Below are 27,922 nucleotides of genomic sequence, written 5' to 3' on the forward strand. Positions count from 1 at the left end.
GAGGGCAGTGAAAAATGGTCCTCTCACAACGATCTCCATGTTCTTGAAGTCATGTGATCAGAAATAGGATTCTACGGCAATCAGCATGTATTTACAACGTTTGCACCATCCTGAAGTCTCGTGATCACCATTTGTGACCATTCTAGGGAACTTCCAAATGCAAAGTTAATGGTGGGAGCTAGATTTACTTAACAAGCGTGGCCAAAAAGATGATGAAATCCAATGTGATTCACTTAATGATCGTTTAGTGACAGACGTTTCGGTCTCAATTGTGGCCAAAATCAAGAACTACCTGTACATGAAGTACAACAGATTCCTAATTCATTAAGTCATGAATTGCTTGTGGCTTGACCAAATTTAACAAGTGCGACTTGAAATGTAACCTTATTTATACATTCATATAAAATATTCCAGGGAATCTATCTCTGCAGGTTCAAAAGGACCATTGCAGGTTGGCATGAAGGACATCTTGAGTTAGTTTAATTGCAGTGTCCATCATCAGTGTCCATCATCATAAATAGATCATGCCAGACAAATCTCATTGCATTCTTTGACCAAGTGACAAAATTAGAGGAATGCTGTAGACATAATTTACTTGGACTTCGTAAGGCATTTGATAAAGTAGATCACAACCTACTACTTGATAAGATAGAAAAATGTGGGGTAGACAGGATCACCACAAGATGGATCCGTAGGTGGCTGACGGGCCGTACTCAGCGTGTGGTTCTCAATGGAACTGCACCTATATGGAGGGTAGTGTGTAGTGGGGTGCCCCAGGGCTCTGTTCTGGGCCCAGTACTCTTCAACATCTTCATCAATGATTTGGACGAAGGGATAGATGGGGAACTCATCAAATTTGCAGACGACACCAAGCTAGCAGGAGTAGCCCACACTCCAGAGGACAGGCTTAAGATACAGAAGGATCTGGACAGACTTGAACACTGGGCACTAACTAACAAAATGAAATTCAATGGTGAAAAAAGCAAGGTTCTACATTTAGGCAAGAAAAACCAAATGCACAAGTACAGCATAGGTGGCACCATGCTCAATAGTAGTAACTGTGAGAGGGACCTCGGAGTCCTAGTAGACAATCACCTAAATATGAGCCAGCAGTGTGCTGCAGCTGCCAAAAAGGCCAACACAGTGCTAGGCTGCATTAACAGAGGGATAGAATCAAGATCACGTGAAGTATTAATGCCACTCTACAATGCCTTGATAAGGCCACACTTGGAATACTGCATCCAGTTTTGGTCACCACGATGTAAAAAAGATGTTGAGACTCTAGAAAGAGTACAGAGAAGAGCAACAAAGATGATTAGGGTACTGGAGGCTAAAACATATAAGGAACGGTTGCGAGAATTGGGTATGTCTAGTTTAACGAAGAGAAGGACAAGGGGGGACATGATAGCAGTATTCCAATATCTCATGGGCTGCCATAAAGAAGAGGGAATTAAGCTATTTTCCAAAGCACCTGAAGGCAGGACAAGAAGCAACGGGTGGAAACTAATAAAGGAGAGAAGCAACCTAGAACTACGGAGAAACTTCCTGACAGTGAGAACAATTAATCAGTGGAGCAACCTGCCTCCAGAAGCAGTAAATCCTCCAACACTGGAAGTTTTTAAGAAGAGACTGGACAGCCATTTGTCTGAAATGATGTAGGGTTTTCTGCCTGAGCAGGGGGTTGGACTAGATGACCTCCAAGGTCCCTTCCAACTTTACTACTATTATTATTATTATCGATCATCGCACAGTCAGCCAGATGTTCAGACTGGATTTGGCATTTTGTCTACCTATCGAGTCCTTACCCAGGACCTGGGATAGGCAGATGTGGATGTTTGATGGTATTACAGATATCGTCGCAGGATGGAAGCAGTTCCTAATAAGGCCGCCTTTTGCAATTGACTAATAGCGAATTTGTCAATGCCAATGGTGTTCAAGTGGTGCTCCAGTTGTTTTGGGATTGCACCCAAGGAGCCTATTACTATTGGTACTACCCTTGCTTGCTTTTGCCACAGTCTTTCTATTTCTATTTGTAGGTCTTTGTATTTTGTTATCTTCTCCAGTTCTTTCTCTTCTATTCTGCTGTCTCCAGGCACTGCCACGTCCACTATCCAGACTTTTTTGTCTTTCTTATCGACAATTGTTAAGTCTGGGGTGTTATGTTGCAGGTGCTTGTCTGTTTGAATTCTGAAGTCCCAGAGCAGTTTAATTTTATCATTTTCTATGACTTTCTCTATTTTATGATCCCACCAGTTTTTGCTTACAGGCAAATGATATTTTTTGCAGATCTTCCAATGCACCATTGTTGCTACTTTGTCATGCCGCTGCTTGTAATCAGTCTGTGCAATCTTCTTGCAACAGCTTACCAAGTGGTCCACTGTTTCTTCAGCTTCTTTGCATAGGCGGCACTTACTGTCTGTTGCTGTCTTCTCAATTTTGACTTTGTATGCATTTGTCCTTAAGGCTTGGTCTTGTGCAGCCAGAATTAGTCCCTCGGTCTCTTTCTTCAATTTTCCTGCTCTTAGCCATTGCCAGGTTTTATTATTATCTGCTTTCCCAGCTATTTTTTTCATGTATTGGCCATGTAGTGCTTTGTCTTCCCATGCCTCTATTCTGTTCTTCATTTGGTCTTTCTTGTAGGCCAGTTTGGTCTCTCCAGTAGTTAGTAAGCCTTCCTGATATACTAATTTCAGTGCATCTTCATCATTGTTCTTCAGATATTCTTCCAAAGCCATTTTTTCTTCTTCAACCATCTGATGTACTTGTAGCATTCCACGCCCACCTATTTGCCTTGGTAGATAAAGTCTATCAATGTCACTGCGTGGATGAAGGGCATGATTCATTGTCATTATTTTTCTGGTCTGCCTATCCATTGCTTTTAGTTCTGCTTGAGTCCAGTCCACTATTCCAGCTGTGTACCTAATGACTGGGATTGCCCAGGTGTTGATTGCCTTTATGGTATTTCCTCCATTGAGTTTGGACTTTAAGATCTTCTTCACTCTCTTGATGTATTCACCTCTAATCTTTTTCTTGACTTCAGTGTGCTTGATGTTGTCAGCTTGAAGGATACCCAAGTATTTGTAGTACTCTTCCTCATCCAGACTCTTAATGTTATTTTCGTGGGGCATCTTGATTCCTTCAGTTTTCACTATTTTTCCTTGTTTGATAGTAAGTGTGGCACATTTGTCCAAGCCAAACTCCATTACAATATCTTGGCTATATATACGGACAGTGTTGAGCAGCGATTCTATTTCAGATGATGTTTTTCCATACAGCTTCAGATCATCCATGTAAAGGAGGTGGGATAGTCTAGCAGATGTTTTTGATGTTTGATAGCCATGTCCTGAGTTATTCAGTATTGTTGACAGAGGAAACAGTGCAATAACAAATAGTAATGGTGATAATGAATCTCCTTGAAATATCCCTCCTTGAAATATTATTATTATTATTATTATTATTATTATTATGGATCATCGCACAGTCAGCCAGATGTTCACACTGGATTTGGCATTTTGTCTACCTATCGAGTCCTTACCCAGGACCTGGGATAGGCAGATGTGGATGTGTGATGGTATTACAGGTATCGTCGCAGGATGGAAACAGTTCCTAGTAAGGCCGCCTTTTGCAATTGACTAATAGCGAATTTGTCAATGCCAATGGTGTTCAAGTGGTGCTCCAGTTGTTTTGGGATTGCACCCAAGGAGCCTATGACTATTGGTACTACCCTTGCTTGCTTTTGCCACAGTCTTTCTATTTCTATTTGTAGGTCTTTGTATTTTGTTATCTTCTCCAGTTCTTTCTCGTCTATTCTGCTGTCTCCAGGCACTGCCACGTCCACTATCCAGACTTTTTTGTCTTTCTTATCGACAATTGTTAAGTCTGGGGTGTTATGTTGCAGGTGCTTGTCTGTTTGAATTCTGAAGTCCCAGAGCAGTTTAATTTTATCATTTTCTATGACTTTCTCTATTTTATGATCCCACCAGTTTTTGCTTACAGGCAAATGATATTTTTTGCAGATCTTCCAATGCACCATTGTTGCTACTTTGTCATGCCGCTGCTTGTAATCAGTCTGTGCAATCTTCTTGCAACAGCTTACCAGGTGGTCCACTGTTTCTTCAGCTTCTTTGCATAGGCGGCACTTACTGTCTGTTGCTGTCTTCTCAATTTTGACTTTATATGCATTTGTCCTTAAGGCTTGATCTTGTGCAGCCAGAATTAGTCCCTCGGTCTCTTTCTTCAATTTTCCTGCTCTTAGCCATTGCCAGATCTTGTTATTATCTGCTTTCCCAGCTATTTTTTAATATTTAATATAATATATATTTTTTAATTTTTTATATTATTATTATTATTATCGATCATCGCACAGTCAGCCAGATGTTCAGACTGGATTTGGCATTTTGTCTACCTATCGAGTCCTTACCCAGGACCTGGGATAGGCAGATGTGGATGTTTGATGGTATTACAGGTATCGTCGCAGGATGGAAGCAGTTCCTAGTAAGGCCGCCTTTTGCAATTGACTAATAGCGAATTTGTCAATTTTTTAAATAATAATAATAATAATAATTATTATTATTACTATTATTATCCCCAATCATCACAGGGTGATATACTGATTTAGGTATCTAGAGCTGTTGCCCAATGCAGTGTTCCTCAATCTTGCAAATTTTAAAACTTGAGGATCTCAGTTCCCAGAATTCCTCAGCTAGCCTGTACTACAGCAAATGGACTTGCTGAAAATTTGTATCCTGAAACAAAACTCACCATTTAAGCAGAAGGGAGCCTTGCAAGGGCAAACTTCTCTTGTCTGAAAGTGATGATGTGCATTTCATTGCAGCTTGCTGCTGACTCTCTTAGTGTCAGATCCAACACTGAATGAACTGCAGGCCTGGCACCTGATGAGGCACTTTTGAAAAAAAAAAAAACATCCTGAAGAGACGCCCACTTTAAATGGAGCATAAGAAGCATATTGGCCCTGAAAGAAAACCCCGGCTTTAGAGTCAAAAGACATTAATTGCATCTAATATTTGTTGAGTTTGTAATACCAAAATATAAGAGTCAGTTTGGCGTAGTGATTAAGGCATCAGGCTAGACGACCTTGGCTCTTTTATGACTCGTGGACTTCAACTCCCAGAATTCCTGAGTCAACACGGCTCAGCATGGAAACCTCTCCATTCCTCCTCAGCATGGCTGGCTCAGGAATTCTGGGAGTTGAAGTCCACGAGTCATAAAAGAGCCAAGGTTGCCTACCCTTGGGCTAGAAACTGGGAGGTTCTGAGTTCAAGTTCTGACTTAGGCATGAAAGCCAGCTGGGTGACTTTGGGCCATTCATCAGGTGACAGTGAGTTTTGCTCTTCCCTCAGGCATGAAAGCCAGCTTTGGGCTAGTCATGCTCCCTCAGCATGAAGGAAGCAATGGCAAACCACTTATGAAAAACCTTGCCAAGAAAACTGCAAGGACCTATCCAGGCACTCACTGAGAAACAGACACGATTGAATGGAAGAAAAAAATATATCAAAATATGGACATTCCTTTTATAAATTGTTCTGTAGATTGTGGTTTTAATGTTTGAACATAATGCTCATAAATCTCTCTCTGTTCTGTCCTCCCAGCTTACCTTTGCTGCAGCTTCTCATTATTTCAATATTCCTCGCATTTCCAGCCTTCTTTCAAATGAAGATAATTCCAGATTATGCCTCTTTGGTTTGCGGGAAGCCAGCTCCCAATTGTTGTTTAATTGAAAAAAATCTTTTTTTAAAAAAGGGACTCAGGTGGAATGAGAAAATCTTTGCCAATAGTTTTCTGCTTCCTTGCCTTTTATGATTGAGAAAAACGGTCTTTGCATTGTCAGGAATAGCTTCTTATTTTCCTCCAAGCATCTATAAAAATTCCAAACAATTTTTTTTTTTTAAAGTTTCTTTGAGGTTGAAGTTAGCAAACTCCTTTTTTGGAAAAGTTGGGGGAGATCTCCTTTTCTGGAATTCTGTTATAATTGGGCTTTGGGATTTACAATGCAAAAGTTATCAGATGATCCAGTTTTCGCTTGTTTAAGAAACTGAGATTTGCCATGCCAATTTATCCTCAAAATCCATCTGTCTTTTTTTGCTTAAGTACTGTAAAGATAATTGCTTTAGTTTAAAAAGTAACTTGGTCTAATTCTAAAAATTCATGGTTGAAATCAAAGGACATCAATCAGACAGACAGGAAATTATTTGATGGAACAATATATTGAATCAACTAAGAAAACCAGGTTAATTTCATAAACTGCAGTTACTCAAGGGTAAGCAAGCTGTATGAGCTTAGCCATATTTGGCAATTAAACAATGATGATGGTTTAGTATAAATATGATTTTGTTGCAGTTTCTTCAGCAAACCTTGGCAGCAGAAGACACTTGTGAACCAACTTTTAAGTGAAAAGCCAGATCAATTCTTGAATTAGCAGGACAGACAGCAGAATCAGGTTAGACTGGCCATCAAGGCATTCAGCCAGGAGTGTCACAGGGTAGGGTCAAAAAAGTCAAGATGGTGATCTTTGTGGTGTGGTCAAAGCTTTGCCTGGTTTATATGTGCTTTTAAAGATAGACCAGATTAGGAAACCACAAATTCATGAATACTAACACTATTTTTATTATCAGCTTACAGTAAAGACTCTTGCAAGTCTGAATGTATCTCCCTCCTTTTTCCTTTATCTTCATAAAAACTAAGGAGGGTTAAGTCTGAGATACATTTTCAAATTACACTTTTGCCTGGACTCAAATTTCTTTTATCTGGCCATTTGTCTTGCTGGTAGTTTTTCCTCCTGTTCCTCAAGATTATTCCTTCTACCCATTATATTGCCATCTTGACATTTTTTAAACTATAGTACGGACAATATCACATTCAACATGCATAGAGTTATCAGATCTAAATTACAAATAACTAAATCACCATTAAAGGGCAGCAGAGAGTTAGTTTTCTGTTTCTTTTGCCTGTCCCCTGGTGGGTTTTAGTCCAGGCAGTCTGGATCTGGCAACCTTGGTTGGAGCAAAAAATTGTATAGGTAATTTTGGACTTATGACTAGCCACTTGGCTATATTCAGAGTTGGACCTCCCAAAAGGTACCGTATATTCCGGCGTATAAGACGACTGGGCATATAAGACGATCCCCAACTTTTGAGAAGATTTTCAGGCTTTAGAAAGTCATTTTATACGCCAGAAAATACAGTACAATATTGAATTTCTGTTTATAGATGAGCACAATAGGAGCTCCTTTGCTGCTAGAAAGCTTTGTCTTGTTAGTGCTTATTTCTGTAAAAAAATAGGGCTGGCCACTAGGGGGCAGATTGGTTTTAAATTCAGAGAACAGCTACCCGTATATTCCTGCGTATAAGACGACCCCTGACTTTTGAGAAGATTTTCAGGCTTTAGAAAGTCGTCTTATACACCGGAAATTACGGTATTTGTGACCCAATTCTGAAGTTATAATAGCCCCCCCCCACGTGCACTGGTGTGATCCCATTTTGGACCCTCAGCAACCAGCCTGCATTTATGACCATTTGAGGCAATGTATAGTTACATGACTTTGATTTATAATATTTTGCCAAAAAAAGGCATTAATTTTTTTTTCAACAAAAATGTCTCATAGCAAACAATGAATACATTAACAACATCTCAGCATTCGCTTTACAACTGCAGTAACGAAAGTCGTAAATTTGGGTTGCTTACATGGGTGACCTACTTTATGATTGTCATGACTTATGACTGGGCAAACTCCATTAAGATTGTAAGTCAAGAACTACCTGTATAGAGACCTCCATAGGCCCCATCCTGATGTGATCTTATCTGGGGCAAAACTCAATAGCTCTATTTCTGACTCCCAAGACTACAGCAGGTATTGGGATGAAATAATTTGGGGGGATTTATTAATAAATTTTATGAATGTATAAGACACACTGACCCATTAACTAGATTTGGCCAAGATACTGAACTAAAGTATACAGTTAGTCCATTGACTTTGCTTGTCAGAAACTCGTAAAAGATGAACACTGCAAGTTTCCTAAATACCCAATTGCCAAGGTCTGAATTTTGTTCATGTGATCTTGAGGATGCTGCAATGGTTGTAAGTGTGAAAAATGATCCTAAGTCACTTTCTTCAATGCTGCTGTAACTTTGAACAGTCACTAGGCGAGTGGCTGTAAGTTGAGGACCTTCTGTAGTTAATCAAGTTCAGTGCGTTATGCAGACATAAATCGATGAAGTTATAAAGGCATCTGATGATCTGCCTACTGTAGCTTCATTAGAAGCTCTCTGATTAAAAGTCCTATAAAACTACTTTTGTGTATCTTCAGATTGGACAAGGATGAGGAATTGGTTTGGAACAAGAAACTATGTCTGTTGGTTTGAACCCCACAGGGCCTAACTGGCTGTTCTTCTAATCTAGGCTGCTTTTCAATCCTTTCCTTTCATAGACAATTTTTAATTACATCCCTCAAATGTTATTTGTTATAATTTGACTGTTGTCATATTTGCATTTGGAGCCTGGAATGCCTGCGGAAGCTGATTAAGTTAAATGGGTCTCTCTCTCTCTCTCTCTCTCTCTCTCTCTCTCTCTCTCACTCTGTGATTCAAGGATTTCAGCACTGGCCTTAATATATTTGGATTGCAAAAATTCAAACAGCCACTTTCGTTGTTGTTAAGTCGCTAAGTCGTGTCAAAGTCTGCATGATCCCATGGGCTACATCAGTGGTGGCGAACCTGTGGCACGGGTGCCAGAGGCGGCACTCAGAGCCCTCTCTGTGGGCACGCGCACCATCGTCCCAGTCCTAGGCTTTCAGCTGGGTTTTATAAAAACTTTTTGCTTTAGGCCTCTGCCGCTGTGTGCAAAAAAAAAAAAAGGCTCAATCAATCAGTCAATTTCAACTTCTCGCAGGGGAAAAAATATCTTGCAAAGTTGGAATTGATTGAACCTTTTAGTCCCACCCAGTCTGCTGTTACCACTGCGGCCACACCCACCCAATGGGCCACACCCACCCAATGGGCCACACCCACCCGGCACCTGACGATGCATAAGTGGGTTTTGGGTTGCAGTTTGGGCACTCGGTCTCTAAAAGGTTTTCCATCACTGGGCTACATCCTGACAAGCTCTTCTGTCCTCCACTGTCTCTTGGAGTTTGCCCAAATTCATTATTCATTGCGTCAGTGACTTTAACCATCTCATGCTCTGCCATTCCTTCTCCTTTTGCCTTCCATCTTTCCCAACCTCAGGATCTTTTCAAATGTGTCCTCATTTGGTGGCCAAAGTATTTGAGCTTCAGCATCAGTATCTGTTCTTCTAAAAGACAGTTAGGCAGCCACTAGATGGTGGTAAAAAGAAGTGGAAATGCTAATTTTTGCTGTGAAGTTGCCCTTTTTAAAGCACCAATAGGTCTTTCTGATTCTGATTTTTATTTTTGATAGCTTCTTTCCATTTCTTTTGGGGCATCCTTCATTGACTGGAGTACAATTTAAATCCACCTTTGATGACTACCGAAAAAACTTGTTGGCAGTTGTGGCTATAAACGAGGCAGTTTGCTCTACTAGTTAAGGTTCTAGACTAGAATACGGGAGACTGTAAATTCAAGGCCTACCTTAGCCATGAAAGCCAGCTGGGCCAATCACTTTGTTGAAAGAAAAATCTTCATCAGGGTCCAGTCCAAGCTGGGAATAAACAAGATGGAGACTGCTTTAGAAAGAAGGTTGTAGTTTATTGAAGAGCAAAGCCATAGAAGCATGGCTCTGGGAAAGCTGACCACATGTAGTAGGGCCAGGCTTTTCAAACTTGGCCCTTTTATGACTTGTGGACTTCAAGTCCCAGAATTCCTCAGCCAGGTACTTACCGCTGGCTGAGGAATTCTGGCAGTTGAAGTCCACAAGTCATAAAAGGGCCAAGTCTGAAGTAGGGAGTGGTGGGTTTTTGTACCTTCGGGGGCTCTTGAGGTTGTTTCCTGTTCCTGTTTGAGGCTTTGTATTTCCTGTGTCAAATTTGACTTGAGACTGAATGTGCCTTTTTGGTATTGGTGGGTAATCCTATTATGTCTTTAGAGTTTGGGTAGATTTTAGGGGTCTTTGTCTTCTTAACCTCATCAGCTTCCTGGCTCCAACCTTCCTGAATGGATTATTACATCTGCATTTCTAAAAGCTGGTTTCTGCTGAGTTTTCTGGTGGGGGGAGGGAGAAGTTTCTGCCTTTTTAAAAGATCTCCATTATTCCTTTGGAGAAATATATTCTGCCTTTTTAATATTCTCCCAAATATTTCTTTCTCTGAATTCTTCCTACAACTTTCTCTTGGCCCAACTGACAGGCTTGTTGTTGTAAGGAAAATAGGAGAGGAAGGTATGTTAGAAATGTCCACTGCCTTATTTATAAAAATAATAAAGGTGAAATACAAGCAAACAAACAAATAAGCAAACTGCCACTCAAAAAAGGGATGAGATTTAGATCTTTATGTCCATGGAGAACAAGGCTTCGTCTTGTGGGGAATGATAGGAAAAGAACAGTGGACTGGCAGTTCCTCCAACTTCTGTTTTTAAATTTAAACATCTACCCTTAATTTTGTGTTTAGCTTTCATTCAGTAGTTCAGGAAGCCATTGTCTGAAGGTCTTTAATCCCATAATGAGATTTTGCCGTAAGAGGCTGGGCAATGAAGAGGACAAGCAAATGACGTATTGGGATCAGGCATAGATTTTAAACCTCAAGAATCATTTGAATTCAGTGCAAACTGACAGCTTTATCCTCTGTGCTACTAAAAATTGAGAAAATGTAAAGCAAAAAATGTTTAGTTAAAAAGTGAAGTCAATCAGAAACTTCATATAGCATCTATTGACAGCAGGAAGTTAACTGATATTTATATTCTTGAAGTAAAAAATTAGAGAACCAATTTGGTCTAGTGCAGGAGTAGGCAACCTTGCCTCTTTTATGACTCGTGGACTTCAACTCCCAGAATTCCTGAGCCAGCATGGCTTAGCTTGGAAACCTTTCCCTTTCCCCTCAGGATGGCTGGCTCAGGAATTCTGGGAGTTGAAGTCCATGAGTCATAAAAGAGCCAAGGTTGCCTACCCCTGGTCTAGTGGTTAAGGCATCAGGCTAGAAGCCAGGAGGTGATGAATTCTAATCCTGTCTTAAGCACCCAAACTGGCTGGATAACTTTGGGCCAATCACCAGGAGACAGTGGGTTCAAATTGTGTCTCAGGAATGAAAGCCGGCTGGGTGACTTTTAGATCACTCAGTCTCTCTCAGACCAGCTTCTGACATGGGGTAATTGTGTGAAAAATAAGAGGAGAAAGGATTATTAGAGATGCTCACCTCCCTCTTGAGTTATTTATAAAAAATAATTAAGATGGGATTAAAAAAGAATGAATGAGGGTAACATGGGCATCTTTGTCTCATTAGATATAATTTTTCTTATATTGTTTAAAAATGCTTGATTGTTAGCATAAGGATCCCTCTGTTTCCCCTTTTCTATCACCTCAATTTTCTTTATTAAGTATAATTAATTCATTTAACAAGATGATGGGTTCCTGCAAATAAATTAAGCAGTGGCACGCCGATATCATGTCTTTTTAGTTCAATTTGAAAAGGCAGTCATGCTGATTCTTCTTCCTGAGATTATTTGTGTCTCCAGTTAGATTCAAAAGTTTAGCACTGACACTATCTGAAATAAATCCTAGAGTCATTGCAGATGTGCATGTAGGAATAGTACCTATAGACTTACTACCACAATTGAGCCCAATTTTCCATTGCTAAGCAAGACAGTTGTTAAGTGAATTTTGCCTCATTTTATGATCTTTCTTGCCCAGTTGAGTGAATCATTACAGTTGTTAAGTTAGTAACATGGTTGTTAAGTGAATCTGGCTTCCCCCTGTGCCTGTCAGTTGGTCACAGAAGGTGATCATATGACACCAGGACACTGCAACCATCATAAATACATCCAGTTGCCAAGCATCTGAATTTTAATCACATGACCACGGGGATGCTGCAATGGTTGTATGACAGTCATCTTTTTTTTCACTGCCATTATAATTTGAACTGCCACTAAATGAATGCTTGTAAACCGAGGTTTAGATATTTCTTTACTTTAGGAAGAGGCTGAATATGGTCTTTCTGATGCATATAATCTAGAACCTTCTGGAAAGAGAATTAAGAATGAGGAAGCAACTGCTATTTCTAACTGATTTCAGAAGGTGCCAAGGTAGGAGAAGACTTGTCAGTGCAGTTGTCCTTCCTTTTCTGGGAAGGAGAAAGCTGTGGTAGATTGAATTTTCTTAGAGAACCTTCGTTCACCAGGAAATAAAACCTTGAGGACCTCTAAAGATCATGAGTCTGCGAGAGAAGAGGGAGAAACATAATCCTCATACTGTAAAAGAATTGCAGACTAGATCATCCACTTGGATGTTACTTGAAAAAAGGAAGCATGTATGTTTCTGCTCCCACGAAGGCCAAAACTGGTTTGGTTCCAGACCAACAACGTTTGAAGAGGTATCTCCTGTGATCTGAAAGGATCCCCTGAAGTTGTCTTTCTTCCACTTGCTTGGGTTTAAGGTGGACATACTGACCCCACTCATTGTATTTGAGCTGCATTCCTATACATGTTTATCTCTCTCTCTGTCTCTCAGTCTGTTTCTAACTCTGTCTCATATCTGTCTATATCTGTCTGTCTCTTTCTCTTTCTCTCTTCTATCTATCATCTATCTATCTTATCTAATATGCCATCTATCTCATTGTCAAAGCAACTCTGTTCAGCTTACAACATGATAAAAAGATAATTATGTACAAAAGAGATGGTTTGCATCCATCAAAAAAATGGACTGAGTTACTCGGCTATAAATTCACAGATTTTCTGGAGGGAAATTTAAACTAAACAGCGGGGACAGGGAGTTAATTGATACGGAACAACCCTGTCCCCGGCAATTTAAAAACTATAGGGCTATCAGTGCATGTAGCATAGATGTGTGTGTGGACAAGAATACCAACCTTGCTATCAAGCAAAATGAAGCCTCTAATAGCGAGTGCCACATAAAGTGCACTAACCAAATAGGTGGTAAGACAATAGGGGAACTCAGGCACCACACAGGTTATGTAGAAAGGAAACACAGGGCCACCCACAAAGGACTCAAATGTTTATACACCAATGCACAGAGTATGAACAGCAAACAGGGTGAACTAGAAATTCAGGTTAATGAGGGCAGATACGATATTGTTGCCATTACGGAAACATGGTGGGATGAAACTCACACATGGAACACACAGCTAGAGGGATTTAAATTATTTAAAAGAAACAGACCAAATAAAAGAGGAGGTGGAGTTGCTCTCTATATAAGAAATAACTACATCTCCACAGAAATAGAGTACAACAATGATAAAAACTGTCTTGAATGCATTTGGGTCAATATAAAAGGGGGGGGACATGACATTGCCATAGGTGTATACTACAGACCACCCAACCAAACAGAGGAAATAGATGAACTTTTTGCTAGTCAGCTAACTAAGGTATGTAGGAAGCACATCACAATAGTAATGGGGGACTTTAACTACCCTGACATCAACTGGGAGACAAACTCCGCACCAAGTGGAAGATCAAACAGGTTCCTGGCAAACCTAGCAGACAACTTTGTCTCCCAAAAAGTAGAGAAGGGAACTAGGGGATTAGCCATTTTGGATCTAATTCTCACTAACAGAGATGAAGTGATAGACGGTGTTGAAGCCATAGGAACCCTGGGAGGAAGTGATCATGCAATATTAGAATTTAACATTATAGAAGCACAACCAATAGAACACAGTCAAACTAGAGTCTTGGACTTCAAGAGAGCTAATTTCAATAAACTTAGAGAGGGCTTGGGAAGGATTCCATGGATGAGAATCCTCAAGGGGAAAACAACTCAAGAAGCTTCGGGAAATTTTGAAAAATGAGATAATAAAAGCACAGTCTAGCACAATACCAACAAAGAGGAAAAACAACAGCTCTCAAAAGAAACCAGCATGGCTGCATAAAGAACTCTCTGACAAATTGAAAGATAAAAAGGACAAGTATAGAAAGTGGAAAGAGGGGAACATAACTAAGTCAGAATATCAGCAAATAGCCCGAGCCTGCAAAGATGAAGTGAAGAAAGCCAAGGCTCAAAATGAACTAAGGCTTGCGACCAAAGTCAAAAATAACAAAAAAAGCTTCTTTCAACATGTAAAAAACAAGAAAAAAGTGAAGGAAATGATTGGTCCATTAGTGGGTGGAAGTGGCAAGAAGGTGACAAGCAACAGGGAGAAAGCAGAACTATTTAACTCATTTTTTGCATCTGTCTTTACACAAAGGGAAAAAACAGACCAACCTATCAAAAATAGTGCCATAAAAAACAAAACAGAAACACAAGTTAAGATAGGCAAGAAAATGGTTAGGGAGCACCTGTCCAGCCTAGATGAGTTCAAATCGCCAGGACCAGATGGATTACACCCCAGAGTTCTCAAGGAACTGGCAGATGTGATATCGGAGCCACTGAACTATATTTTTCAAAGATCCTGGAACACAGGGGAACTACCAGAGGACTGGAAAAGAGCTGATGTAGTTCCCATCCTCAAAAAAGGAAAAAAAATGGATCCAGGAAATTACAGACCTATCAGCCTGACCTCAATACCTGGGAAGATCCTGGAAAAGATAATCAAACAACGAATCAACGAACACCTAGAGGCAAACAAAGTCATTACTAAAAGCCAACATGGGTTTGTCAAAAATAGATCATGCCAGACAAATCTTATTGCATTCTTTGACCAAGTGACAAAATTAGTGGATCAGAGGAATGCTGTGGACATAATTTACTTGGACTTCAGTAAGGCATTTGATAAAGTAGATCACAACCTACTACTTGACAAGATAGAAAAATGTGGGGTAGACAGAACCACCACCAGATGGATCCGTAGCTGGCTGACCGGCCGTACTCAGCGAGTGGTCCTCAATGGAACTGCATCTATATGGAGGGAAGTGTGTAGTGGGGTGCCCCAGGGCTCTGTTCTGGGCCCAGTACTCTTCAACATCTTCATCAATGATTTGGATGAAGGGATAGATGGGGAACTCATCAAATTTGCAGACGACACCAAGCTGGCAGGAATAGCCAACACTCCAGAAGACAGGCTTCAGATACAGAAGGATCTGGACAGACTTGAACACTGGGCACTAACTAACAAAATGAAATTCAATGGTGAAAAAAGCAAGGTTCTACATTTAGGCAAGAAAAACCAAATGCACAAGTACAGCATAGGTGGCACCATGCTCAACAGTAGTAACTGTGAGAGGGACCTCGGAGTCCTAGTAGACAATCACCTAAATGTGAGCCAGCAGTGTGCTGCAGCTGCCAAAAAGGCCAACACAGTGCTAGGCTGCATTAACAGAGGGATAGAATCAAGATCACGTGAAGTATTAATACCACTCTTCAATGCCTTGGTAAGGCCACACTTGGAATACTGCATCCAGTTTTGGTCACCACGATGTAAAAAAGATGTTGAGACTCTAGAAAGAGTACAGAGAAGAGCAACAAAGATGATTAGGGGACTGGAGGCTAAAACATATAAGGAACGGTTGCTAGAATTGGGTATGTCTAGTTTAACGAAGAGAAGGACAAGGGGGGACATGATAGCAGTATTCCAATATCTCAGGGGCTGCCATAAAGAAGAGGGAATCAAGCTATTTTCCAAAGCACCTGAAGGCAGGACAAGAAGCAACGGGTGGAAACTAATCAAGGAGAGAAGCAACCTAGAACTAAGGAGAAACTTCCTGACAGTGAGAACAATTAATCAGTGGAACAGCTTGCCTCCAGAAGCAGTAAATGCTCCAACACTGGAAGTTTTTAAGAAGAGACTGGACAGCCATTTGTCCGAAATGGTGTAGGGTTTCCTGCCCGAGCAGGGGGTTGGACTAGATGACCTCCAAGGTCCCTTCCAACTTTACTACTACTACTACTACTATTATTATTATTATTATTATTATTAATTGTAAAAAGAATTCAAAATAGAACTGTTTAAACAGGAACAAAAAACTAAGGGACTGGGTAAAGTGAGCCCTTCTTTTCACCCAGTTAGTCATCTTTAGTGAAGGCCCTAAGTCAGCCAGCAAAGTCAGGGTTTAAGGCCCTTTCAGAAGACCACAAGAGTAAGGGCAGATTTGAAATTCAATAGAAAAATAAGCAAAGTTGCAATATTACATTTTTGCCACTAGATGCCCTCAGTGCGTTAAGAAAGTCTTTTCCAAAAATCATTTCTTTTTTTTTGTCTTTTAGAGTAATGTAATATATATATAGTAAAATTCTTAAAAAGGAAAACCTTTTCCTTCTTTTTTTCCTTTTTAATGTCCAAATAAAAGTAAAATATAGTCTTTCAGTGTTTGTAAAATGCCTTTCTTCCCAAAGAAAGCAGAAGCCGCCTTTCCAAGCCAAGGAAATAATTCCAAAAGCTCTTACAGGTACACAAACGAAAAAAGGCGGAAAAAAGAGAAAAATAAGAAAAAATTCTCACCTGGATTCACCACGGGCGCACTCAAAGCTTAGATGTTGTCTGACTTACGGTCTGAAGTGGCAGGGCGATCGGCCATTTTACTGAATCAACACCTTTAGTGAAGGCCCTAAGTCATCCAGCAAAGCCAGGTTTTAAGCCCCTTTCAGAAGACCACAAGAGTGAGGGCAGATTTCAACTCCAGCAGCAGAATGTTCCAGGGTGGGGTCCATGGTGGAAAAGGCTCTTCTCCTAGACCCTGCCAGTCAAAATTCCTTGATGCGTAGGGCCTGCAGCAAGCCTCTTCCGCTGGAACAAGTGGGGAGAGCCAATCTTATTGGGATGAGATGCCTCCTCAGATATCCTGGACCCATGCCATGAAGCGCTTTAAAGATAATGGCCAACACCTTGAACTGGACCGTGGCAACAATAGCTTCCAAATACTTTTCAATGCTACTACCCCCATGTGGAGTGTGTTGCACTCTAATTATTGTTGCCACGCTCCAATTCAAGATGTTGGTGTTGCAGTAATCCATCCAATAAATGACCAGGGCATTTAAGTATATTTATCTAAGTATATTTGTGAATTGTAAGTAGTGTTTGCTTTTCAATCTTTAATGAAATTTTCTAAACTTCTTTGTTTAGGATCTCAGTTCCTTTGCCATGCCTTTCCTGGATGGGGATATGGATGGATCTGAGAAACATGCTTTGCGAAAGGTAGGGACCTTCAAATGCCCTTTGAAAACCAAATCAATGAACTCTAAGAAAGTTGTGTTATTGATTCTTTTTTATTAAACTTGTATGCTGCCCATCTTGCCAGAGGCGACTCTGCGCAGCTTGCAGACATTCAATTAAAATATACTGTAAAACACTGAAAGAATAAATAAGGATCATAGATTTAAAATTCAATTAAAATAAAATTAACCATGGTGGAGAGGAAGAGAACAACTAGTGCAGAGAAAAAAAGTGGGGTGTCATTTTCTCCACTAGCCACTAGCCACCAAATAGAATGCCTATGTGTGCCATTCTCAGTTTCCAAGTAATCAGTGGAATAGCTTGCCTCCAGATATGGGTGCTCCATCACTGGAGATTTTTAAGAAGAGATTGGACAACCATTTGTCTGAAATGGTATAGGGTTTCCTGCCTGAGCAGGGGGTTGGACTAGAAGACCTCCAAGGTCCCTCCCAACCCTGTTATTCTGTTATTCCAGATTAAAGATGTTTAAAAGTAAATAAGTAATATTTATTTGGGTGACCTTGGGCCAATCCTTCTCTCTCAGCCCTGGGAAGCAGGCAGTGGTAAACTACGTTCAAAAAACCTTGCCAAGAAAACTGCAGAGAGTAAGAGTAATTCAAGCAGTTGCCAGGGGTTAAGAGTGATTTAAAAGAGAGAGAGAGAGAGAGAGAGAGAGAGGGAGGGAGGGAGGGAGGGAGGGAGGGAGGGAGGGAGGGAGAGAGAGAGAGAGAGGGAGAGAGAGAGACAGAGAGAGAGACAGAGATGCATCTAGATCTTTTTCCATTTCCATTGTTCTTTATTTCATAAGCTCTTTGCTTCACTAGCATAAGGAAAGCCACCCAATTAAAAAAACTGCTCATTAAGTATCATTAAGAAAGGCCAAAAACAAGCAGAGGCTTTCAGTTATCCTGAACTATATTTATCCTTCTCACCATAATGAGTTTCTCAAATAATCTTCCAAATATCTCATGAACTACTGACCAGTTGCTCAAAAGTGTCTTCTCAGGAAAGCTTCTTACGACATGCTGAGACCACATAATGGGATAGAGTAGAGATTTTTTGACATGCAAAAGATAATTAAGAGGAAAAAAAAATAAAGGTCAGCTGCCATGGGTGAAATGGAGAAGCAAACTAGGTCCCAATCTCATCGCACACTGGAGTTGTGGAGAAATCAGATCTTCTGAAAACGTGCCATATGTCAGTAAATTCTGATCCAATTAGGTTTTTTGTTTCTTCCTCTAGCAGATGTGGTGAAATAAAACCAGAATGTGCCTGTTCAGATCCCACTTTGAGTAATCCTGGGTTCCATATTGTAAGAAGGATTCAGACAAACTGGGATAGGTTCAAAGAAGACAGAAAAGATTATCAGGAGTCTGGAAGTGAATTACTATCATGAAAGATTGAAAGACCTGGACATACTTACTTTTGAGAAGGGATGGGGGTTGATCATATTCTTTAAGTATCTAAAGGGATGTCACAAAGAAGGGAGTCAAAGTCTGCCCCTCCTGTCTCTGTGTAGCACATAAAATAATATTGTTAAATTGCAGGAAAGCAGGTTTCAGTGGAATTGCAATAGCACTTAGACTTATATACCGCTTCATAGTGCTTTAACAGCCCTCTCTAAGCGGTATACAGAGTCAGCCTATTGCCTCCAACAATCTGGGTCCTCAGATGTTAGGAATGTTAGGAAAACCATCTTTCTTCTCCTTCTCCTCCTTCTCCTCCTTCTCCTCCTTCTCCTTCTTCTTCTCCTCCTCCTCCTCCTCCTCCTCCTCCTCTTCCTCCTCCTCCTCGTTGTTGTTGTTACTATTACTATTACTATTGTTTGTCATATAGTCAGCCAGAGGTTTATATTGGATTTGGCATTTTCATCCAGTTATTGATTCTTTCCCAAAAGCTTGGGATAGGCAGATGTTGTTGACCGATGGTATTAAAGCTATTGTCAGCAGTTCCTTGTAAAGCTGCCTTTTGCCATTGACTGATGTTGATTGTCTATGCTGATAGTGTTCTAGTGGTGCTCCAGTTTGAGGTTGTACCCAAAGCCCTATTACTATCTTGGCTTATTTTTATTTAAAATATTGCTATAGCTTCCCGTCTTATATCAAATTGGGAATGAATATTAATCAAATTAACAGTAAGGGAAGATCAGCGGCAGAATCAATTGCCCCAAGAGATCATGCGTTTGTTTCCTTTTTCTGGATAAACAAGCAGAGACTGAACAGATATTTCCTGGGAATATTTTAATTTGGATTCTGGCAGAGAACAAAGCATTGGGCAGTCATCTTCACAACTTTTACATCTCTACAATTCGTTTAACTTTGTATGCAAATTTGGAACTTCACTTGTATAAGTTTCTTGACCTTGGATTGGGGGGGAAATGAAAGCAGGTGCCATTTATTTATGTAACTGGCATTTCTTATTAATATATTTTGAAAACATATAAGCTGTTCTTCAAACTAGTTTTTCTCCAGGTTAACCTCTGGTTAATCTCTGTGGGAACGTTATAGTAACCTGGATGAGACTTTGATCTGATTTTTTGTGATATTATATTGAAATGGAAATGAACACAAATAGCCCTCAAATCATGACTGCAATTCGGCCCAAAACTTCCATTGCTAAGCAAGACATTTGTTAAGTGAATTTTGCCCCATCTTAAGACCTTTCTTGCCATAGTTGTTAAGTGAATGACTGCAGTTGTTAAATTAGTAACACTGTAATTAAATGAAGCTGGCTTCCCCATTGATTTTGCTTCTTACAAGGTCACAAAATGGGATCACTTAATCCTGGAACACAGCAACTTCCATAAATACTTGCCAGTTGCACAGCATCTGAATTTTTGTCACGTGACCATGAGAATGCCATAACAGTCATAAGTGTGAAAAACAGTCATAACTCATTTTTTTTCAGTGCCATTGTAACTTTGAATGGTCACTAAATGAATGATTATAAGTCGAGGACTTATTTTGAAGAATAGCATTTAAAATGCAGTTGCTCTCATGTTCTAATTTTGTTTTTACCCTTTGAGACAACTTCAAGAAAAATTCCAAGAGCAATTTTTCTGTCTGGCATTAATGATTTCCAGGATCCATTGATTTCACAAGTAGATTGATTTAGCAGCTGAAATTGGCTGAAATACTGTGGAGCTGACTCACATTTATCATAGTGGGACACTTTAGGTTTTTTACAGTCCAACTGAGAGCAAAAAAAGACTACCGTATTAAGCAAAGTACATTCCAGGACCTTAAAAGGTTTGCATTTCTCCCACAGTCTTCTTGATGCTATTCTGCGTTCTTATCTATGATGTAAAACCATTATCCCTTGGATTGGAGTTTAATGCTTTAATTTTTCCTAATCAAAAGCAAAAAGAAAAATTAAGAAGCCACTGATGAGATGAATCTGCATGCACAGATGGGGTTTTGCCTATAGTTCCCAGTGAAAATTTATAGCTAGAGGTCTTCATGATGTTTTTGTCACTTTATTCTTGATTATCTTAGCAATGAGTACAAAAAGCTTATGCAGAAATTTCTGGGACTAAACCAAGAATTTGTAGGAGGAGATGAATATACAAATAGCTGTATTCACTGAGGAACATGGTAATTGTAGGCTACCATATATAACAAACACCAGGTTGTGGGAGGATGTCTTAGTGTAGGAAGAGACCATCAAGTCTCATCTCCAAGTACCTTGGACCTCAGTTCCCTTCTCTGCAGCTCAGCATGGCCAAGAGCAAGGAGTTGACTTATTGTCCCAACACTTGAAGAAGAAAATGGTCTTCTTCTGTTTTAGAATAGTAAGAAACATCTGGCAACATCAGTGGAGTAGCTTTGGGTGTTATAGGATGGTAGTCCTGGACAAGATGCAACAATTTTTTTGGTTAGATAGCTTCTTAAAGTGAGATCAACGCTTTTGCTTCCAAATGAAGTGGGAAAATTCAGTCATAAGGAGGGTCTTATTGATATGTGGGTTTGCCAGGTTGCTTTGGATTTTCCTCAAAAGAGAAGAATGGGAGGAAGATGGAGAAGAATGTGGTCAGTCCCCCAGATTCACCACAAAGGTTCAGCACATGCTAAAAGGAAGAGAAGTACAAATAGATGTTCTGCTATCCATCCAAAGGGAAGGCATCACGACAGAAAGATAGTCCATTTCCTAGAATGAGAGGGTGAGAGTAGAGCTGCAAAAGTAATATAACTATTGTAATTCTTAAAACTACTGTGCTCAGGTAGTCCCCAATTTATGGCCATTCACTCAGTGATTGTTCGAAGTTATGACTACACTGAAAAAAGTGACCTATGCAGCATCCCCAAAGTCATGTGGTAGTTAATAGGTAGGTAGGTAGATAGGTAGGTAGGTAGATGGATAGATAACCTTTATTGTCATTTTTTACTGTGGGCACAATGGCACACATTAAAAATGAAATTTAGTTGCTTGCTCTCAAAGTGTACACATACATAACACACATTTAAACATGCTCTATACAAAATATGTATAGACCTACACCCTTACATATAAGTAACATATAAATATTAATCACTGTTCCTCTTGAATACATAATGGAAGGAGGAAGCTTGAGAGTTCACAAGGTTAATGCTGTATGGAGCAAAACTGTGACTGAATCTGGATGTTCTGCTTCGGATACCACAAATCCCCCTCCTCCCAGAAGGTAACAAGGAAAACAGGTCATGAAGAGGATGTGTAGTGTCCCAGATAATCTTACGGACCCTGCTCAAGCAGCGCTTCTGTGCCGTGTCCTGGATGGGAGGGAGGGAACTGCCAATGATCTTTTTGGCCATTCTCACCACTGTCTGCACTGCCTTCCTGTCTGAAGCAGGGATGCTTCCAAACCAGACTGTGATGCTGTGTGACAAGATGCTTTCAATCATCCCCCTGTAGAAAGTGGTCAGGACAGGGGAAGGAAGATGTGCTTTTCTCATGCGACGCAGAAAATGCAGGTGCTGCTGTGCCCGCTTCACCAGTGTCTCGCTGTTGAGCAACCAAACCAATTTTGATCATAAGTTGAGGACTACCTATAAAACAAATGATATAGAGAAAGCACAGAAAGCACCCAGCTGCAATTTGGTGCAAATAAGAAATTATGGTCGCTCTCTCAGCCCACCTCACCTTGAAGGATTGTTTCATGGAGAAAACAGGAGGAGGAAAGAGTGTTGTGTACGTTTGCTGCCTTGAGCTACTTATAAAGTAATAAAGGCAAGACAAAATCTAATAAATAAATGAATAAATACATGGGAAGAACCTGAGCAAAGAAAATCTTGGTATGTGTGGGTGTGGGTGTGGGAAACAGAGGTGGGCGGGGGGGGGGAGAGAAAGAATTGAAAATAAATAACTTAATCAAGTCCTAGAATCAGAACATTCTGTCTAGAAAAATGTATTTGATTTTCAAGTAGTGAATACGAAATGGGCTAATTTTCTACCTTTTGTTCCATTTAATGTCTTAATTGCAAAGCAATTACATTCTTCTGTTGATAAGTCACAAATTTAACCAGCCACTTCCTTGCCATCCTGAAATTATACTGGTATTGCTATTCAAATATGAAGAAATTTCTGGGTGGCCTAATTTTCCCCAGACTGGTACTTTTGTTTGGATGTGTGGATTAGCAATTCTGGGATCCAGACTTTAGCTGTCTCAGGAGCCTCAGATTAAGGACATCTCCATTCAAATATCTACCCAACTTGCAATGCACATTAAAGAGGATCATATTTCCCTTATGCAGTTGCAGCTGCCATCTTGAGTTTTCTGACCCCTCAGTGCCTCTGGAAATACTGCTATATATTAATAAGTGTGCACTTTTTATGTTTTTGAAAATTAAAAAGTGAGGAATATCTTTCCAGGGAATGTATATGAGTGAAGGCCGTTGTATAGCAAGAGAATCTGATTTCAGAACTGGTTGGTTGTTGTGATAAAATGATAATTATCAACAATGTAAAGGTCCTGAGTTCTTTCCTCAGATTTAACTCAGTCCAGGCTCCCAATAGCAGTCTGGCATTTAATGTTTTAATTATAAATTTTTAATTTTGCACAGAAAAAGAGATTAAATGAAATCAAATTAAAATGATGCTTTTTGGTATGGTCAGTATGGATTTGCCATGAAAGAAAAAATGTGGGAGGAAGTTTATATAGGATAAGTACTGACAGTTGGAGAACTAAATATTACGGAATACATGTTATCTGTGGAGTCTTTAGTGCTGTCTGGTTGTTTTCTTGCAGACGTTTCATTTAGTGAATATGTTACCTAGTTTAATAATGAAATGTCTGCAACAACACAACCAGGCTCAAGGAGCACCAAGGACCCCCCAATTCAATCCTGAGCTACAAATATTCTCTTCTATTGCTAGAATACGGAATATAGAATAACAGAGTTGAAAGGGATCTTGGAGTCTTCTAGTTTCAACTCCACCCAAACTGGAGACCTTATACCACTCCAGTTGGAGCACCCACAATTTCTGGAGGCAACTTATTCCCCTAATCAATCAAGCATACTCATGATCAGGAAATTTCTCCTTAATTCTAGATTGCTTCTCTCTTTGATAAGTTTCCATCCGTTAGTTCTTGTCTTGTCCTCAGGTACTTTGGAGAACAGGCTGTCCCTTCTTCTTTGTGACAGCCTCTCAAATATATGTTATCTATATTATTTCTAAAACCCAACATGGCATAGGGTTTAATTATCTGAGAAGCCATCTGCCTTCCATCATTCTTTGCACTTCCTATATGATTGAAGAACTTGCTTTAGATCCCACCAACTAAGTGATGTCAGTTAGAGGGACCTAGGAAGAGGGTCTTCTCTATTGCAATGCCTTCCTCTGGAGCAACATTCTTTGCCCCTCACTCTTCCTGCCTTGAAGCATGCCCTAAACATGTGCTTCTTCCTTCAGGTCTTGGGTTGGGGTGTCTAGTGGACTCTTTGAAGTTTGGGAGTGACCCGGACTTTTTTAAAAAAATACTGATCTCAGGGATAATTATATAGATTGATGTTTCTAACTTGATGAAGCTATTTGGAAACAGTTTTGAGGCTGGGCAGGCTAGAACAGTGGTGGCGAACCTATGGCACGGGTGCCAGAGGCAGCACTCAGAGCCCTCTCTGTGGGCATGCGCGCCGTCGCCCCAGTCCTAGGCATTCAGCTTGGTTTTATAAAACCTTTTCGCTTTAGGCCTCCGCTACAGTGTGCAAAAAAAAAAAAAAAAAAGGTTCAATCAGTCAATTTCAACTTCTCGCGGGAAAAAAAAGATCTTGAAAAGTTGGAATTGATTGATTGAACTTTTTAGTCCCACCCAGTCTGCCTTTACCACCGCAGCCACGCCCACCCAATGGGCCACACCCAGCCGGCACTCAACGATGCATAAATGGGTTTTGGGTTGCAGTTTGGGCACTCAGTCTCTAAAAGGTTTGCCATCACTGGCCTAGAACATGAAGGTAGGTAGGTAGGTAATAGGTAAAGGGAGGGAGGGAGGGAGGGAAGAAAGGAAGGAGATGACGTGATTGATTTGATCTCTTTCTGTGACCTTGAAGTGGGTAATTAAGGTATGTCTGTTCTGTTTGATTGAAAGGAATCCAGCTGGCAGCATCCATGAGGTTGATAAAAAGATCAAGATGATAGATGCTTTGTTTGCTTTAATAAATAATTTCTCATTCAAAAATTTCTCTTCCTGTAGAGAAATATGTTTGATGCCCTCAATTCATCCTAGATGACAAATTTTGGGCTAATGGTGCTCCAGGCTTTTTTCAAAGCCTTGGAAACTCAACCAGGCGGGCATGTTTCCAAACCTTTATCCCCAGCAATTCAGCTACTCTTCAATATGCAAAAAAAAAAAAAAAAAACCCAAATCAAGTTCTGTCTTAGATCTCAAATTTTAATTTTTGGCTGTCCTCAGATTTTCTTTCAGAAAACTTGGAAGGCACATGTTGCATGGGATTTTTCTCTCCTAAATACTGTACAAGAAGCAAAATACACTCTCCCTGGGAAAACCTAGGGGGTGGATTTTTTTAAAACTTCCACAATCTTTCCATTTTTTTATTGTTTTTGTGTAGCGCTCCAACCACTTGCATTTCTTGTTTTGATCCTCAGGGATTAAATTCTATGTTGCACTAGTACTGAGACTTATTTTTGAGGTCTTAAATTTGTCTATATTATTTAAATTATTTATATCTGCTTATATATGCTCATCTCACAACAGTAATCCTGGGTGGCGAACAAGATTAAAATAACATTAAACATCTAAACCACGATAGGCATCTAACTATCTAAACCTCTTTCCATCAGGTTGGCCTCTTTTTGATATTGCTAAATGGATGAGAAACTATTACAAGTTACAGACAATCTCTGACTAGATTATATATCCCTCATCAGCAGAGCTATAGCTGTTTTGGAAATATGATTCATCATCTTTGAAGGTCAGGACACAGAGATTGAAAAGACCCAACTTGCTTAAAGAGAAGGAGGATGAAATGACTACTGACTAGTCAGAATAACAGTTAAGATGTTGCATTAGGACCAAGGAGACACAGATTTAAATTCATCTCTAGACAAGGAAGTTTATTGGATTGGCTGAGGATAGGTACTGTGTAAGCCCAAAATATTTCAGAGGTTTGCTGCTAAGAAGAAAATTGAAGTAGGGTGAGGTGTGTTTGTGTGTGTGTGTGTGTGTGTACACATACTACCTTCGGGTCCTGGAAGACAAGTGAAGTACAAACCTAGCATACTGTCCTCCAGATATGTGGACTTCGGCAAAGTTTATGGACATCCATGTTGGGAAATGATAATCTACCACAATATTGTCCGTGTGTGTATATATATTTATACTGGAATATACTGTGTTCCCTAGGTATGTTTATGTACATGTGTATGTATGTGTACACACATACACACATATATAAAAACATACATACATGCATACATACATAAATAAATACGTGTGCAGTGCATCATATATTATGGAAAGAGGGCTTAACAAAACCTAGGGAATCAGGTTTTCTGGTTCATGTGGATGGTAGTCTGGAGAAAAGAAAGAGAGAATAAGAAAAAGCTAAAGCTGAAGGTGGTGGTAGCAAAGAGAGGCGAGATCTCTTTGATTTTTGCTTATTTTTGGCTCCTGACTTAATTTAATATTTCCCATTGGTAGATTGCCTTTTATAGAAAAAAATTGCACATTGTGGCCTTATGTTTTCCAAATCTCACCTTACCTTCTTGATCCCAGTGTCTCTGTAACTTTTGTTATATCCCTTGGGAACAGTAGTTGTTGAGAACTAGATTCTTGCACAGACAAATAATATTGTTTAAAAAGTACAACATATAATAACTAAAAGGAGGTAGGTTTTGTACGTAAATAACAAAGCCTTGGACTTGGAAGCTGAAATAGAATCAAGTGATATTTCATTTTTAATTTTGTTAATTGTGACCCTAGAAAGTGTGCAGAGTAGAGCAACAAATATAATAAAGAGTCTGCAACCTAAATTATATAACAAATGGTTGAAGGAAGTAGATATGACTAGCCCAGGGGTAGGCAACCGTGACTCTTTTATCACTCGTGGACTTCAACTCCCAGAATTCCTGAGCCAGCCATGCTGAAGGGAAAGGGAGAGTTTCCAAGCTGAGCCAGGCTGGCTCAGGAATTCTGGGAGTTGAAGTCCACGAGTCATAAAAGAGCCACGGTTGCCTACCCTTGGATTAGCCTAATGAAGGGAAGTATTGGGTAGGGGGTGGGGACATGATAATCTTCCAACATTTGAGGGGATTCTCCAAAGCACCAGACAAGCACCAGGACAAGAAGGAATGGGTGGAAGCTTGTTAAGGAGAGGTCCAACCTAGAAGTAAGGAGAAATTATCAGTTAGTGAGAACAATTATCATTAGAAATGTTTGGTTCCCAGAGTTTTCAAAAATAGACTGAACAACCTTTTGACGGGGATAGTATAAGGTCTCCTGCCTTGAGCAGGAGATTGGACTAAAAAAACTACAAGGTCCCTTCTAGCCCTATATTCTATATTCTGCAATTCCATGAATTCCCAATATTTCAACTCAACACTTTTTTTCCCTTTGTAGACAGACGACAGCTACAATTCAGGGAGCCCTTCCAAAGGAATCTTCTCAAAGGGGTTCCAGAACCGACCTTCCAGTCCATCTTCTGCTCCCGTCAAGTCTAAACATAGTCCAGGCTCACCCAAAACGGTGTTCCCCTTCCCGTACCAGGAATCACCGCCTCGCTCCCCTCGACGCATGAGCTTTAGTGGCATTTTCAGATCTTCTTCAAAAGACTCTTCCTCCTCTGGCTCTAACCCTTCCACCTCCCCCGGAGGAATCAAGTTCTTCTCCAGATCAAGAAAAAGTAAGGCATCGGTCATGTTTATTCACAAGAGCTTTGTTCGGGTTCCTTTACCTGCAGTATGACAATAAGGTAGATATAGGAGGAGACGTGCAATAGCTTGCATTCTGAATTTCAGCCTCTTGATTTAGTGGGTGGGATCCTGCTCTTGTCATCGGTAGAAATGTACATTTTGTGTCTGTGTTCAACTGAAATGGTCGAGATGGACCAGCATCACTCTGCTGCGATTGGGGACAACCTATACAAGAAACTATGCTGACTCCTGCAAACAATCTTGGAACTTTGCTTCTCAGTTTCTATTCCTTCCTTCCTTCCTCCCTCCCTCCTTCTCCTCCTTTCTGTACAAAGGCACACAGGATAATAAATTAAATTG

The 27,922-nt window shown here is 40.1% G+C and overlaps 1 protein-coding gene across 5 annotated transcripts in view; it reads left to right on the forward strand.

Moving 5' to 3' along the window:
* Positions 1-27,922, forward strand: part of PRKAG2 (protein kinase AMP-activated non-catalytic subunit gamma 2) — a 244,384-nt gene that overhangs the window by 66,954 nt on the left and 149,508 nt on the right. For 4 of the 5 annotated variants that reach the window (XM_039348395.1, XM_039348393.1, XM_039348396.1 and 1 more), the window contains exons 2-3: positions 17,129-17,200; positions 27,270-27,552. In XM_039348395.1, coding sequence (XP_039204329.1) covers positions 17,147-17,200; positions 27,270-27,552 — 337 coding nt within the window. In that variant the 5' untranslated portion in view covers positions 17,129-17,146. The remainder of the gene's footprint in view (positions 1-17,128; positions 17,201-27,269; positions 27,553-27,922) is intronic. The other variant, XM_039348394.1, reaches the window with a different exon arrangement.

This window comes from Crotalus tigris, unplaced genomic scaffold (assembly GCF_016545835.1).
Source record: "Crotalus tigris isolate CLP2741 ecotype Arizona unplaced genomic scaffold, ASM1654583v1 scf7180000018151.1857312, whole genome shotgun sequence".
Classification (NCBI taxonomy): Eukaryota; Metazoa; Chordata; class Lepidosauria; order Squamata; family Viperidae; genus Crotalus; species Crotalus tigris.